This window comes from Alligator mississippiensis, chromosome 4 (assembly GCF_030867095.1).
Source record: "Alligator mississippiensis isolate rAllMis1 chromosome 4, rAllMis1, whole genome shotgun sequence".
Lineage (NCBI taxonomy): Eukaryota > Metazoa > Chordata > Crocodylia > Alligatoridae > Alligator > Alligator mississippiensis.
The window spans coordinates 226,997,670-227,015,087 of record NC_081827.1 but is presented as its reverse complement, the minus strand read 5'-3'; the positions used below and the strand labels follow the sequence as shown (position 1 = coordinate 227,015,087).

General features: G+C 43.1%; 1 protein-coding gene across 1 annotated transcript in view; it reads right to left on the bottom strand.

The window, feature by feature from the left end:
- The window catches only part of NEB (nebulin), a 210,907-nt gene that overhangs the window by 130,001 nt on the left and 63,488 nt on the right, over window positions 1-17,418 (bottom strand). Inside the window, exons 40-48 of the mRNA XM_059726275.1 lie at window positions 13,400-13,711; window positions 13,043-13,249; window positions 11,206-11,310; window positions 8,823-8,930; window positions 7,161-7,472; window positions 6,402-6,605; window positions 5,313-5,417; window positions 5,080-5,187; window positions 1,990-2,301 (exon numbers count right to left, since the gene is read on the bottom strand). Coding sequence (XP_059582258.1) covers window positions 1,990-2,301; window positions 5,080-5,187; window positions 5,313-5,417; window positions 6,402-6,605; window positions 7,161-7,472; window positions 8,823-8,930; window positions 11,206-11,310; window positions 13,043-13,249; window positions 13,400-13,711 — 1,773 coding nt within the window. The remainder of the gene's footprint in view (window positions 1-1,989; window positions 2,302-5,079; window positions 5,188-5,312; window positions 5,418-6,401; window positions 6,606-7,160; window positions 7,473-8,822; window positions 8,931-11,205; window positions 11,311-13,042; window positions 13,250-13,399; window positions 13,712-17,418) is intronic.

Below are 17,418 nucleotides of genomic sequence, written 5' to 3'. Positions count from 1 at the left end.
CAGGCGTCCTATGTGCAGGCCCAAGCCCTGAGGTTTGGGGTTCAGATGCCCCCGAATTTCACTTGCCCTCAGGTATATGGCCATAGAAGCAAGCTAGGGAGGAGTCTCCCATTTCCATAAAGTTGGCATATAGCCAGATCTTCCCACTGGAAGTGAAAGTGGGAGACTAACTTTGCCAAACCTCTGTCAAGGTACTACCCCCTGCCAAGAAAGCAGTTTCTCCCTGCCAGTAGGAAAACCCCTTAGTGGTCATGGTGTTTCCCCTGCCAGGTAAGTATAAAACACATGGCCCATCATGCAGCTCATCTAAATAAGACATATAGTGGTCTGCCCATTAAGCACAGTCCCCTCCACTGTGAACTCTGTTTCAAGTCATAGTGAGCCACAATATTTCATACATTTTTATTTCCTCTTCACTCCCACAGATGAACCACAACTTTCTTTCCCATTTCCATTGACTCCTGTTTCTTCACCAGCCTTAAATGTCTGGCAAACATAACCAAAAAGGGCCCCAAAAAGTTCACCGAGAATCCTTCTGTTGCCCCCTCTCTCTCAGTCTGTTGCATATGATTAGTGTGGGCCTACCTTCCATGAGGTGAAGCTCAATCAGGTTGCCCTGCACCTCATCTGCATATACATTTTTGAAGGATCAAGATTTGTGACAAGAACACTCACTTCCAGTCACTAGTGGGGGCTAATTAGCACATGGATCCTTTGTGGGGGGTATCAGGAGTACACACACACATACACACACACAGTGATGAGATGTAGAGTCACCATGGCTTGGAATGCTTTTGACTGTGGTGAGGCCCAGCCCAATAAAGCATGTGGAAAATTACGAGCCTTTGGCTTTGGACTAATATCATGTATAGTTTGCACTACATATAAGTAGCTGCTCAAAAGTGTGTTTAAGGAGTACCTGTGCTAAAACTTGCAGCAGTTTCAAAAAAAGGTAACATGAATCAATTCTGGTTGAACTAAGTGCATGGGTACTATATGCAAATTGCTGCAGCCATGTTTATTTCAAGATTATTGTTTACAGATTTGCTTTTCACTTCCATGTACTCAGGGAGAGCAGGGTCTGATGGTAAGTAAAGAGAAGGGGAAGGGACTGCCAGGGGGAAAGTTTGGGAGGGAAGCAGAGAGCAAAGGGGCTACTTAGCCCCCCCAGGTTTATTTTCCATGCTGGAGCAGTGGGAAGGAGACAAATTCAAGACAAACCTCCAATAATTAGATTCTATACCTGGAAAATTATACATTTTTCAGAGATAGAATCCAATTATTGGGGGGCAGGGCCATCTTATCATTAGTGTCATCCTCTATTCGAGTAAATATGGTAGTTTTCACTAGTTTTTTGACTACAGAAAAATAATAGAATAATTCTTCTGTTGCAGAGAACTCAGAAAGACCACAATTGGTCAGAGGGATTTTAACACTGTGGATTCCTATTTGAAATCTCTGGGTATATCTTGTAAATCATGTTTCCACACCTAACAGTGGTAACACTGCATGGCATTCTGCAGTACTGCTGAAAGGAACTTAAGGCACCCCAGGATGCCATAGTGTCTTGGTTGAGAATCACTGCTTTAGTATCAACATAATTTCATGCTTTCCCATCTTCTTGACCTCCAGGCATGACAACCAAAATAAGATTTTGCAAACATAACACAGAATATTTTCTACACAGATGGAAGAGTTCACTCCAGGTGCTTTACTACCAAAGAATAAATAGCACCAGAATTTAGCAAGGACAAAAAAAATAAGACTACCTGCTACTAAGAGTGAGCTAGATAGTCAGTTTTTAGGTGAGTCTAAAGAATTCTTTTGTCACTGTCATCAAAACTACTTAGCAAGCCACTATGCAGCAACAAAAATCCTTGCAGCATAAATGTACAGAGCATATCTTTAATTTATCTTAACCATTGGATCAAAATTAGTTAATAGAAGACTCTGGAATTCACAGAGTAAGGAAAAAAAAGATCAACTTACATCACTCTGAAGGTCATAGGCCTTTTTAGCATGGATCACATCATTCTGGTCTGGCAGACATGTCCATTGGTGCAGAGGATGTCTATAATCAATTTCGCTGACCAGCTCCTGACCTTTCTTGGCCACAACAACTGACAGCATGTCCACTGGGGTGCTATACTTGGTCTTCCACTTCTCAAAGTCTTTCTTGTACTCCCTGTCACTCTGGATCTTGGCTACATGCATTGACCACATCATCTTGGGATCATCCTTTATGTTGCGGGCTCCAATGTGATGTCCCAGTTGCTTGCGATATCCTTCCTTGTATCTGTACTGTAGGGAAGAAAATTATCAAATTTCATTTAGCTGTCTTCATTAATAAGAAAACATACAAAAATATCTATGGCCATTCTTCAGGGCTATCAATACTAGCTCAGGATTATGTGACCTACCTTTGACGAAGGGTCAGTTCTGTATTCTGACTGCTAGAGCACTGGGACTACACTTTCCAGTAGAATTTTATTTCATACCTCCCACCATGTGCCCCAAACACCAAGCCTGAAATTGAAACACCAAGGGTGTTTTGGGGTGAAGCAAAGCCTCTATGATTTTTCCCACTGTACAAAAAAGAAACTTCTGAAATCTTTTAAAAGAAATATAGAATGAGAAACTAATTTCTAATCAATATCTTCAATTAGCAGAGTTCCCCAAGTATAGATTGCTTTAATCAATGACACTTTATTGGCATTTTTTAGTGGCTTTATTAGCCATTTTATTGGCATTTTGACGCAACTAGACAGTAGATTATAATTTAAGAGCCCATTTAAGAGCCTATTTAAACAATTATGCCTGAAGGAATTATTAGAAAGCACTAGTTTAGAACCAGTAGGAAATCTGATAACTAAGAATGCAAATATAGCACATGTCTTCAACAAAGACCACACATTGTTGTCAGAACAGAAGTATAGCAGGAAATTTTAGAGAGCTCCACAGGACTCATTCTGGGTCTAGTGTTGTTTAACTTTCTCACTAATGACTTGGATCTTGGATAGAGAACTTACTGATCAAGTCTGAAGAGGACACAAAATGATGACAGGCTGCCAATATTTTGGAGGATAGGAGTAGAATTCAAAAAGATCTTGATCAATTAGAGAACTGGGTAGTAGACAGCAACATGAAATTCAACACAGACAAATGAAAGGTGCAACACCTAAGGAAGATTTATCTAGTGGATAAATACAGAAAGGGAGATAACTGGCAGGGCACCAGCACTGATGAGAAGGATCTGGGAGTTTTGATGGAGCAGAGACTCAACATGATTCAGCAGTATGATGTAACTGTGGCTGAATTAACAGGAGAATTATGCATAAGAAATGGGATACAATAGCATAAGTGTATTTGGCACTAATTAGGCCTCAACTAGAGTGCTGTGTGTAGTTCCAGCCCCACTTTAGATAAGATGTTGAGAAACGATAGTTGAGTGACAGGTGAGTAACAAAGACAATAAAGGGGTTAGAACAGGGGCAGGCAATTATTTTGGGCAGAGGGCCGCTTACCCAGTTTTGGCAGACTGTTGAGGGCCACATGGGTAGCTCCACCCCTTAACAGGTGCCCCACCCCTTGACAGGTGCCCCGCCCCCTGGTCACCATCTTGGAACCAATGTCCCATTGTGGAGCCAGGCTAGGCTGCACCAGCAGGGAGAGGGGGGAGCTGGCCTGGCTCCATAAAGCCCCTGCTGATTGGGACCCCGCACTCCTGCCACCCTGCTCTGGGCCCCACCAGCACTGGCCCCAAGATACTGGTGCGGGACCTGTGCTCCTGCTGGCTCCCTGCCCACTCACACGCAGTGCCCCCCAGCCCCACGGTACAGGCGAGGGGCAGTGCACAGCCCTGACCCCCTGCTCACCAGCAGGGAAGAAGCTGGTACTGAGTACAGGGAAAAGCGGCCCCTCGCCCGCCCCATGGCTGGTGCTCCCTGCTGCAGGCACTTGCAGTCCACGCGGGGCTGTCTGGAGCAGGCACAGGCTGCCTCATGTGGGCTGCAGGTGGATGCGGTGCAGGGCGCTGGCCATGGGATAAGCAAGGGGCAGCTTTTCCCTGCACACAGCACCAGCTTGTAACCTGCCCCACTGCCAGCCTGGCAGTGGGAACGGGTTACAAGGTGGTGCTGAGTGTGGGGGGTGGAGAAAGCAGCCCCTCGCCTGCCCCATGCCTGGTGCCCCACACTGCAGCCACTCGCAGCCGGCTTGGGGGCCACCTGTGCCTGCTCCAGACAGCCCCACATGGGCTGCGAGAGCCTGCAGCAAGGAGTATCCACCATGGGGCAGGCAAGGGGCTGCTTTTTTCCATGCAGGGAAGGAGCCCAGGAAAAAGCTGAGCATGGGGGCGGGAGCAGCCCCTCCCACGCCCAGTGCCCCACGCTGCAGGTGCTTACAGCCCACATGGGGCTGTCCGGAGTGGGCACAGGCATCCCCACATGGGCTGCAAGCAGCTGCAGCATGGGGCACCGGGTGTAGGGTGGGGAGTGTCCACTTCCCCCCCACACCCCGTGTTCCTTCTCCGCCCGGGGTCTCCCCCGCCCCCATTTACCTGAGCTTCCCAAGCTGGGGCAGCCATGTGCTCCCAGCCCAGAAACCCCAGCTGGGGCTTCCGGCTGGGGGGCGGGGCCCCACTGTTGTTGGAGCCCGCTGGGCTTCCCCTGGGTCCTACTGCCCTTGGTTCCTGCATTTTTGACAGGAACTAAGGACAGGGAAATATTAACTTTCTACATTTTTTTAGGGGCCCCATGGGCCGGATAGAATGGCCTTGTGGGCCGCATCCGGCCCGTGGGCCGTATTTTGCCCACCCCTGGGTTAGAATGAAAGCCATTCAAGGAAATGTTGAGAAAAGGAGGTACATTCAGTTAGTAGACAAGCAGATTAGGGGAGACATGATACTATTTTTAAATATTAAGAAAGGCTACTATGAAGAGGATAGGAATAACTGTTCTCATTCCTGAAGTACATTCCAAGCACAATGTTTCTATGCTTGTATTTCTGCTGACAGAGTTTTTCTCTAATTGCATGCTTCTTAAGGTGAACTCAGGAAGTGCATCCATGATGGCTACTTACATCACTTGCAATGTTCCTAGAAGCTTTTGCTGCCTTGATGGGAATGGCATCTACCCGGAGGTCATAGCCTTTCTTCTTGTCCTCTTCCATGGCAAGTCTGTACAGTTTCTAAACAAATCACAAGTATTCATTAACTATTTTTAAAAGGCCTTCAAAAAGGTTTCAAGAATGACCTTTTCTTTTTTATTTAATTTTTCTTCAGATGTTTTTTAATATTTAAGCAACACACCTACCTCACTATAATTCAACTTGTTCTGCTGGGCCAGGACAATATCTGGAGTATCTGGCATGATGTGGATGCTGATCTTATCTTTATTCCAAGCTTCTACATAAGCACGCTGAAAAGCAAACAACAGATGAGATAAGATAGTGCAATAAGGAGGACCACCATAGCTACCACAGTGAAATATAATTTTGGCAGAATAAGCGCAATAAAGAGCACCAATTGTTTCATGCAGACAGGAACAATAACACCTAATACTAAAATGGGAGAAAATCTCTCATCTACACTGCACATCCATTGCCAATTATTGTATACTATTATGTAGTAAGTAAGCATCTGATAGGACTCTTCAGTTCAAAGCTGCTTAGTAAATGTAATCTTGTAGTTTTGCCATTAATTTCAATTTACCCAATTCTACCACCTGGATTAAAGCTGGTTATTTCTGGGTTATTTTAAAGCAGACAAATGCATCATGATGTAGCCCTAGGAATGGGTTTGCCAGAAGTTTTACTGAACAGATCAGCTTTGCTATTTAGCAATAACACTGCAAAATTTACTGCCAAATGCATTAAAAGTAAAGTAAAGGGGTCTCAATATTATGGCACTTGCCCACAGTGTCTGCTATTCAATACGAGACATAAAACTTCGATGGAGGGGGAGAATTGGTGTTGTGAAAATAAAGAAGTGTAGATTTGTGAGGATTTACAGAACCCTGCAAAGTCGCAAATGACATGTCTGAATATCTCTACTAGTTATCAACTTGCCATTGCCTGTGCAATCACAATCACCTTAAATGTAAATGCAACACCACTTGACAAGGAAATATAGCTTAGTTATTTCCAAATAAAAATTGTTTAAAAGCATCCTTAAACTACTCTTCATGGGGGTTTTTTATTTTAACTCCAAGCTATAACTGAATCAATTTACAAATAATTTAAGTGCTCCAAAAACTTCAAGCGCACAAAAAACCCTTTAAATACGAAGTAAAAAACCGTTATGTGACAATAAAATATTTTTCTATGTATATCCTTATTTGCCTTGTAGAATGAGACTAACATTCAGGCCACTTATGAAATATTCATATTAAGAGAAAACTTACTTGGTTCATTATATTAGAATTGTGCTTTGCCAGGACCATTGGCATAGAATCAAGAAGGCTAGTAAATTTAATAGTGTCTGGATGTTGCCGGTACTTATGGTCACTCAGGATGTGGGATGCTCTCTTATTCTTCTCAGCTTCCAGTGAGCCACTAGGGGACCATCCAATACCCCTCAGCCACTCCAGGTCTGTCTTATATGCAAGCTGAAAAAAGATAGGGAGATTAGTACATTCAAACATTTAGGCAACCCACCCCTTTACCTTTCTTTTCAGAGCCTGCCAATGCTAGATTCTGTGTATACCAAATCACCCTGAAAAAATCATAGACCATTCTTTGAAATTGCTTTCACAGCACCCTCTAGTAGGAGGCTTATTTGCCACAGGAATAGATAACTTGGACTCTATCACAGAAGAAACCCTTCTTACCCCTTCTGCCAAGGAACCTGATTTTATACCCTCAATACATCTTACACACCTCAAACTCAAACAGTCTTGCTCTTGTTTGGAGAGTTTAATTAGCTCCTCGGTGGCAGGAAGAAATCAGCGCTTCATAAAGGTACAAAATAAGGTTTTCTGATGCTAAGGGTGAACAACATTTCCTTTTCTTTTCAAAATACTCAGCAAACCAGTATGCAGCAAAACTCCTTGCAGCATAATTTTCAGAAGCACACCCTTTAATTTATCCCATCCATTGAACCAAAGCTACAGTAAAAAAAGCACAATGAGATTTACAAAGTCTGAAGAAAAAGATCAACTTACATCACTCTGAAGGTCATAGGCCTTTTTAGCATGGATCACATCATTCTGGTCTGGCAGACATGTCCACTGGTGCAGAGGATGTCTATAATCAATATCGCTGACCAGCTCCTGACCTTTCTTGGCCACAACAACTGACAGCATGTCCACTGGGGTGCTATACTTGGTCTTCCACTTCTCAAAGTCTTTCTTGTACTCCCTGTCACTCTGGATCTTGGCTACATGCATTGACCACATCATCTTGGGATCATCCTTTATGTTGCGGGCTCCAATGTGATGTCCCTGTTGTTTGCGATACCCTTCCTTGTATTTGTACTAAAATCACATAAATCAGATTATGTTAATTAGGATCAGAATGAGAAAATGCTGAGATATTAAGAAAATTGCTAGATCCAGTCATTTGGGATGACATGTAAACTGCAGCTCAGGTTTACAAATAAACCTGAACCTGTTCTCTTAAATGCTACAAACTTAGTAGATCATTATAGTTTTACTCCTATGAATCTAAGGTCCCTTTGAATTGAGTGCATAACATTGTAGTTCTATAAGGGCATGTCTACACGTGCTGATTTAGGGTGCATTAGCCATTTTTAAGGTGCATTGAGGGCACAGGTCTATACGTGCACACACTTAATGCACCTTTAAAAGGGCAATTTTAGGATGTTCGTGCCTAAATTTTATACCTGCAAAAGCAGCTATCAAATTTAGGCAGGAGTAGCTAAAGCACCCTAAGGCATGTGTAGATGTGCTAAGGCACGTTAACGCTGTGTACGTCAACTGACTTGAGACTAATTTTAATCCAAGTCAGTCCACACACTGTGTTAATGGACTTTAGCAAGTACACGTATAGATGCACACCTAAATCACCTTAATAAGCATTAGGCAAATACGCATTAAGTTTAGATATGCACAAAAGCATGTGTGGATGCACCCTAAATTTTTCTATTGAGTAAGGAATGGAATCTTTGGAATCCATAGGAAGAGTGGACTAAGTAGCTGTGAGAATAAGTTCTTTTATTACATGACCTATGAAACAATTAAAATCTCAAGAAATTCCTTGCTCTCCAGTCTCAGAGAGGGATGTGATCCAGTGTCTCAAGGGATCAGTTCAGGAATGGAAAATCAGGGATATCAGGAACACTTTTCTTAAAAAGTACTAAATCTTTTCCAAAACGTAGGTGCTGCACTGTAGTTAGCATGTAGAGCTGTGCTTATTATCTGTGCATCATGAGAGCAATTCTTTAACTAGAGTGATTTCCTGGGCTAGGCTGTGTGAGTAGTCATGAGGAAAAGATCTCTGACTTCTCTAAGAACCCCTCACCCCAGTAGTTAGCTCTGCTACATACTGCTCCCAGCAGGGTATGACTAACTAATGGTTCAAAGTCTGAACATGCCATCTGCTGAGCAGACAAAAGGTTTTGGGGGCATAGTGCACTAACGTGGGAGCAATCCCCCTCCTACTGCTTCCTTCATTGCTACGAAGAGTTTGTGTTCTGTTTGTTAACACAAGAAAGAAAGCTACCTTCATCTTATTTTTTATTTTCCCCTTTCAAGATGCCTGGATCACAAAGGAATAAATCTGACCCAGGAAGGTTTAGCAAACTGTGGCTAAAGGCATGACATAACAGAAAGTACATAACAGACTGAACTGAAAACGTTACTTACATCACTTGCAATGTCTCTCGATGCTTTGGCTGCTTTCACTGAAATGGCTTCAGGTGTGAGGTCATAGCCTTTCTTTAACATTTCTTCCCATCCAAGTTTATACAGTTTCTAAATTAGAAAAAGGAAAGATTTTCCATAATTTTCCAGAGCTCCTAGTACACCAACCCTTTCTCAAGCATTACAACTGAAGAACAGGACACTGGAGCATTGCTCAGTTTTCTTTCCATCCTTACTTGGCCAAAAGGTTGCAACTGACCCTTGCATGGATGCAAAAAACAGGGAGCAGGATGCTGCTCCTGGCTCAGCCCATTCCTCTGAAGTATAGAACTGGCCAGATACACAAGAAAGGACATACACTGAACTCCTGTAAGAAGCTGAGTCCCACGGGACATTGGGAGCTCTAGGAAACTCTGTTAAACTAGAGTTACAGTTTTCCCACTACAAATGTAGCATGCACTGCCTCTAATGCAGGGCTGTGGTTAAAAATCACAAGAGATCCTGTTATAAATACTTTAGGTCTTGGTTCCCAATGGACTATATTAGGCAATGTACCATTAAAACTTTAGATGCATTTAACTGTGTCTGGTCTCCTTTGACACTGCATTTAAAGGGAAAAATCAAGAAATATAAGCGTGAAAAAGGTAGAAGCCACATTAAATGCTGCTTGTTGTGTGTGCTCACTGGATTCATGGTGAAGGGGTAAGAAATCTGCACAAAGCAAGTTTGGACTTTTATAATTTGTAACATACCAGAACTGAGGTCATGAAGCAACCATAAATCTTTGCAAAAAACCAAAGCCTCGTTCTGAGCTCATCCCAGTAGTTCTCAACTGAGACCCTGTGAGGCCCTTTTGGGGTGCTGCAGCAGTGCAGCACTGGTGCTGCTGCCTGGCCATGTGCAACTGCACCTCTATGTCTTCTGCAGAGCCAGATTGAGAAATGGCTGCTGGAGCAGTATCTACTCTCTCTGAAGCTTTCCTAGTCTAGCCTCACAAATAGAGGCACATGGGCAGGTGGAAAGAGGTGTAATTGTCTCCAAGACATCTGTTTCCTGAAAAAGCAAGTAGGGTCAGACCAGGAAAGGCTGTGGCAAGAGCAGATGATCTTGCCACAGCCACTTCTCCACCTGGCTCTGCAGGAGGCAGCCAGTACAGTTCCACCTGGCTGCAGCAAACTCAGTGGCAGTTCCCAAGTTGAGACCCACTGCCCTAGGGATGAGAAGAATTCACCAATATGCTAACACAGCACATGTTAATTTAATGCTTATTATATAAAAAGAAAATCAGTGTTTATTATGGGAAGCCTGGTTCCCAAATCAGAAACACTGCCTTTTTAAAAAGTTCCCAACCTCTTGCTTTCTGTAAATCCAAGAGATGAAAAATGTGTTTCATAACCTAGGTAATCCCAGGTAACCTCTCTACATTTTACGAGCTATATTTTATCACTGGTCAATGTTCCCCTCTTTTATGTTTCCCTCCTACTACCCCCACCTACCTGTCTCACACCCTCTGATCTTCCCTGCCACACATTTGCATTTTCACAGACCCACATTTTGCATATTGGTTTAAGCTTCAGTTCCACCTGAGAGTACACACAAACACCAGCAGATACTCCCTCTGCCTGCAGAAGGGTGTTTGTGCCTTAGTGTTTGTAAAGAGCGCTTTTTCCAACTATTTAGCTGGTCTAAAAAAAGATATCACATTTCCCCAAAGAACCTTGTCTCATATAACCTAGGCTAGGACACATACACCAATCTCATTCATATCAACGGTGGCCTCTTACCAAGAGAAAAAGCAGAAGGGCACTTTAGGTTGCTGCCTAGGCTTCATTCCCATATCAATTAATGTGCTGTATGTTAGAAGTAATTCCACTGCAACTAACTGAACATTTATTGTCTAAGTGATAAAAAAAAATCAAACCTAGAGGACTGTTTTTTATTGTTTTTTTTAACATGGCTGTGGGCAGGAGCCAACACTTGCACTGCTGCTGTCTTGTGAAAAGGAAAGAAAAATGTTAAGAGATAATAAATCCCTTATTGAATAAGTTACCCAAGACAGCACAGCAGTGGTTCTCAATAAAATTCAAAACAGTTACAAAGGGGTGCCCTGTCTGTCAAAATGTTGATAAACACTGAACTAGAGGCTCCAGGTTCAATTTGCCCTTATATTTGGACTAGGATTTAGGCTCCTAACTCATTTAAGTTTTTGCAAATTTTAGCTTTAGCAATGTAAAAACATATTCTGTGGTTCTGTCTTAAAACATCACTTACCTTTTGTGCAAAACAAACATTAAATTGACATAAATCAATATTTATTCTTAAAAGGACATGTTTCTTTGATAAAAAATAAACATGAATTAAGGAATATGCTACAAAGTGTCTGTACCTGGCTATAATTTGTCTTGTTCTGTTTAGCTTGAAGAATATCTGGTGTATCTGGCATCACATGAATCTGAAGTTTATCCTTCTCCCAAGCTTGAATGTAGGCATGCTATTGGACAAAACAGCAGCACATACGTTAATAGAAAGAAGAAGCAGACAGATGTAGATGGATCTGCATGTGTACTTTGGTTTTGGGGATGGGAAAAGGTGTTGATTTGAATTAATCTCTCTGATTAATCACATAATCCAGAATTCAAGTGAACAAGGATCCAATATGTGCTCTGTTGTGGTCCATGTATTTGGCACTTTGTGAACATTTATAGCGATGACTAGCATCAGCCTGTTAAATGGCTGTTTGCAGTCAGTGATAGGTTTCTCTTCAGTAGAGGTGGTCAAGAATTTTCTGGAAAAGCAGGGTCTCATCAGAAAATTCTGACTTGTCAGAACTGAAATGCTGCTGATGAATGTCTTGCATTTGAAAGCCTAACTACTTCACGATTGGTCCAATAAAATATATCAGCCTAAGAAATCCTTGCCTTTCACCCCATAACATGTCACTTTCAACAAACTTTAACCAAAACAGGGCTGCTGCAGGGGCTCTTGCTATTTGGTGGGTTATTCAAGCTAATAGGGTCTGCTGTTCCTGGGAAACCCTGCCATGTGGCTAGCTCCTGAGTTGGAGCTTAAGAGGCCTGAATGTCTCAAGTGGAATTAGGACTCAAAAGATTTTGGCTAGCCAGCCAGGAAGTTCTGTTTTCTTTCAGAGAAATCAAAATGAAAGAGCCCAATTTTTCTTATGGAAAATGTTCTACATTTCCCTTTCAAGAGAAGGTTCAAAAACTTCTAGCTTTCATTCCAAGTCAGAATGAGAACTGGTTTATAACGATCAGGGTTGCTGGAAATTTCAAGTTTCAACTAGAAGGCTAAGCCATTCCCTGGATTAGCTTTTGTGTGAACCCTTTATCCTTATGAGGGAATTGTTTGCCTCTGTCAGCAATGTCCTCCCACTCCCTTACCTCCCTTCCGTCCCTGTCTTCATATTCAAATAATGCTTTCTGTTTGATAGCCTGCTCTGTACATGCTCTTTCATAGCATCTGATGAATTGAGCTCTTGCTCACAAAACTTTAAGCATCCCTGATTCAGTTAGTCTATAAGGTGTACCTCTACTCTGCCTTCTGCTTCACTTCATACTAACGTAGCTAACTATCCCTCTCTCTTCATAAATTTCACCCAGTTCTCTTTCTGAATAAAGAGGGCACAATCAGGCCCATGCAGTCTAGGCTTCTGATTAGTTATGGAGGCTTCTGGGGTTTATTTAGGAGTATAAATTAATATTTATATTATGACAGTGAGAATAACAGAAAATATAGGCACGAGTGGCATGTTCAGCCCTTGAGATACATGAAGAGAGAGATTATTTAACTAGTAGCATGATGTTTCAATCTAATTAGAGCAAGGGTGTCAAATGTACAGAACATAGGTCAAATCCAGCCCAGATTGCTCATAGCAAGGTCAGGAACTGGGGAGCAGGGTAAGTGGGAGTAGGGCCTACCACCAAAATATGGGGCATAAAGCCCCTTGGGAATGCATGTCAGTAGTGGGGGGTGAGCAGCAGCTGCATTAAGACAAAACCTGCGGTCCAGATCTAACCTGGGGGCAAGCAAGTTAGAGGAATCTGCAAATAACATATTCACTCAAACCACAGAGAAATGTGACTGCTCAATCCTGTTTACTTTTCCCTGAAAAACAAGGTTGGACAAAGGTGGTGACATGGAATTACAAAATGACCTTTAAATAGATTATTTTCCAATTGTGGATTATTTTCATCATATCCACTCACCCTATTCATCACATCTGCATTGTGTTTTGCAAGCATCATGTCCATGGAGTCAGTCTGCTTTATGAAGGGGAAAATACTGGGATGTTGGCGGTATTTCCTGTCACTTGCAATATCTGTGGCTTTTCTAGACTTCTCCACATCAAGAGAACCAGCAGGACTCCAACCAAGACCTTTGTACCATTCATTATAGTCCTGTTTGTACTCATTCTGCAAAACACAGCAGAAAAGGCAAAGCACATTTTGCAAACCATAAAATACAAATGTCTGCCATTATTTCAAAAAGTAGTCCTTACACTGAAACAGAGGTCTAGGCAACATCTCTACCAATGCTAATCAGAAATGAAAAAGGAAGCTTACATTACTTTGAATCCGATTCATGTTTCTGCTCAGTTCCAAATTCATCGCATCTGGTAGTAGGAAATATCTGTGCAGCAGATGTTTGTAGTTAATGTTGGTTACATTAGCTTGTGCATCCTTGGCTGCCAAGACACTGAGTGTATCAGCTGGTGTGTGGTATCTGGTCTTGCTGGTTTCATAGGCTTTCTTGTACTCACGCTCAGACTGCATCTTAGCCACTTGCATATAATGGACTAGTTTGGGATCATCCTGAAGGCTTCGGAAGCCTACAAGTTTCCCCTTATCCTGTTCATAACCTAATTTGTATTTGTACTGCAAACAGAAGAAAGAGAGAGAGACCCCTTAAATCCACCTTACCAAGAAGATATCAGATTAAGAAACCAACCCAGCAAAATGTTCTCTAAGAAAGAACTTAATTAGAAATAGGCTAATGAAGAATATCTTGCATTCAAAAGCTTGTCTAACTCTATCCCAAATATGCAGTTGGCTCAAGAAATATTTTTCTTTCTGTTTAAACAGGGAACACAGCAGCAGTAGTATTGTGTTCTTAGTGTGATGCTGATCCTTGACATAATTCAGATATCTCACCACTTTATAAAAGCTGATTTTAAAAGAAGGTTACATGAAAAATCTTTTCTCATGAAAAAGAAAGTTTCTTCATGAGAGCATGCTCCACACACTGCCTCACATCACAGGACTCGAGCTAGGTTGGCTGAGTCTACAGCATGCTTCAGGGTAGACATGCATTCTAAAACATGGAGCTCTGAGCCAGTCTAGCACATACATTTGAAAAGGTGCTTTCCATTACACTCTAATTGTGTTTTTTAATAATAATAATGGATCACCCTACCCAACTGCAAGAACACTCCAATCAGCTCAAATTCTGGGCAACCAATTGCCCAAAGTCAGTACTAGGTTCTGCACTGCACCAATCACCACTTGGAAAGGACTGGAAAAAGAGAGATCCTTCTGTTAAGCAATAGAGTGGCTACAGGTGCCATCTGTGGTGACTCCTGGGCTAGAGACAGACATTCAAAAAGCCTGAGCCTGCATTGATTTAAGCTTTGCAGGTTAGTCTAACCTGGCTAGGCTAAACCAGTTTGTAACTGCATGGACATCCCCTGTGGACTGAAAAAATGCAGGCACGTGCTTGTGGTGACCCAGGCTAGAAGCCAGGGGGCGCTACAGCATCCCCCTCTTCCCTTCCACAGTGCTGAGCTGAAGAGGCATGGCCTGGCAGGAGACTCTGATAAGGTCCTCCCCCCCGCACCGACCCTGACCAGCCCAGCAGGCAATTGATAACAGTGTTTATCACCCAATTAAGAAAGCAAGAGAGGTACATTACCAGCTACCTGTTGATTCTGCCTTTGTCCCATCTGCCACAGCATGGACTGTAGCCAGCACGTGGTTTGCTAGCTAATGCTGTGTGTTAGGGGTGTGCAAAGCGGGCTGTATTCAATTCGGTTTCGGATTTGGCCCGATTCGAGGGACAGCGATTCGATTAGCTGATTTGGCTCGCTGTCCTAATTCAATTTGGCTGAATCTGAAGATACAATTCTGATTCAGAGAATCAGCGATTTAGCCATAGACACAGCTTTCTTTGTTTTTTCTACATACCTCAAGGTACCAGGCAGCTTGTGAATGCTGAGATGGTGGGGTGAATGGAGCGTCCCACAGAAGTACAGGGGGCTGCCCATGTGCTCGGCGGTGGACCCGGAAGTGGACCAGAAGTCCACTTCCAGGTCCACCTTGAGTGCATGGGGGACCCCACCTTGCAGCCCTCCCCGGCTTGGCAATCAGCCATAGGGGGACCCTGGGTGCCCCCCAGACCCAGAAGGCACCAGTCACCGAGCTGGGGGGCAGGAAGGGTCCCCTGCGCACTCTGTGCCCAACCTGAAAGTGGACCAGAAGTGCTTCTATTCCACTTCCAGGTCTGCTGCCAAACGTGCTGGGGACCCCCTCATGCTCCTGTGGGATGCTCCATCCATCCCACCATCTCAGCATTCACAAGCCGTCTGGTACCTTGAGGTATGTAGAAAAAACATATAAAGTTATGTCTATGTCCGAATCATTAAATCTCTCTGAATCTCTCCAAATCAAATCGGAGGCTTCGATGGGTCTCCTGATTAGGTTCGGATTCAGAGATTTGGCCACCAAATCTGGCCGAATCTCCTCCAAATCAAATCAGCAACCGAAGCTTTGCACAGCCCTACTGTGCATCTGTGTAAGGCGGTGGGTGTAATAGCCCGAACCAGAGGGATTAATAAGCAATAAATATGTGCTTCTTGGAGGCATTTGGTATATTTAACAGGTAATATTAGTTAATATAAGCTTGTAAGTTTGTAAACTGCAAATGTAACTTGTCTGTCATAAGTTTAACCAAAATGATAAAATTAACTGTTCATGGAACTGACTGGGCCCCCTAGGCGAAGCTGTAGCTGTAAGAGTAGGAGACCCAACGGTTTTTTGCTCAGGGATAAAAACTGGATCCAACTGCCTGGCACACCCAACACATTCCAGGAAAGCATATCCCAAGAAAGCATATTCAAATGAAACCTAAAAGGGGTTGGGGCATAGGTAGGGCCATGTCAATTTCAAACCTAAAGGTGCAGCATTGTAATTTGCTTATTGGATAAACTCGAGTCTGGGTAGTAACCTTTTATGATCATTTTTAACACCTTTAAATCCCATACGGTAACAGCTATAGGCAACATTGTAAGTGGCTCTGAGGCCAACAGATTAACATAAAACTAGGTATAAAAAGCATGTGTGTCAAGTAACCAGCAGGAAGGAGGGAACAGAATGGTCATTTCTGTTCCACGCCCGGACCCCAGACTCCTGGTCTGAGTGAGGATTGGACTCTGATCAAGGGATCTTCCCTGGTAACCCTCTGACAGCGTCAATCGGAGACGTCTGACTTCGCTGGAATCACTTGGCACGCATCTGGCATTGAGGGACTATCGATAAGTTGCCAAACTATGTCTGTCTATCTGTTATTTTGAACAGCCCAGTAGCTGATACCCTTGCAGTGCCCAGCTGGCCTGCGACAGAATTGATCTATCTGTTGTTATTATTTACTATTAGCTCTTTAATACTGCATTATCTGCTTATCGCATTTATCTTTCTGTTAACTGTTGTGTGTGTGTAAGCTATGTTAAATTTGCCTTTATTTCACTCCAAATTTTGCCTCCTCAATCCGAAACTAAATCAAACAGCCCAGTTGGCCTGTAATAAAATTGATACACTCACAGTACCCAGATGGCCTGTGACAAGTGGGGACGGCAGAATCCCTGCTTAGAAGGGTGGTGGGAGCAGAAGCCAGGCAGATGCCTGCAGCCTCTGTCGGAGCTGCAGCCAGGGAGCAGAGGGGAGGGGCCAGCTCTGCTGTGGAACAGAGAGCCCTGCCCAGCCCAGAGAGCATGACAGGATGCTGGGAGAGTCTGGTTTAACTTAAACTAGGAAGCAGCCTTGGGACTGTTGTAGTAGAGACCAGGATGGATCGTTCAGCCTCACCTTCAGCCCTCTCACACCAAACTCTGAACACTGAAATACAAAGAGATTCAGGGTGACCCTTGAGACTTATGGAGCCACCTCCTCTTTGTATAGTGAATTCCTTCAGATTCTCTGAAGGAATGGTCCTGTTACCTGAAGTGGATATGTCTCTACACTAGTAGTATTAGCAGCAGACATCCCAAAGCAGTGTTGCTTTTTCTGAATTCTACAATGCAGTAATTAGAGACTAATACATGAAAGTCACAACAGAAGCATGCATGAATACGTGCAAAGTGACCTTTAAAAGAGCCTGAACAAAGTCACTTAAATAAATAAACTGTGCTGTACAGGTAAAATCGGTTTTCTGCAGAGTATTGCCAGCTGACTTATTCTTGTGTATCTTCCTAATGAAGTAATTACTCTTTGATAATTGCAAGCTAATTTAGATGTGAGATAAACTATAGTTATTAAATGTGCTCATAAATTAAAGACTTATGAGCAATCATGAAATCAGCATCTAAAATTGC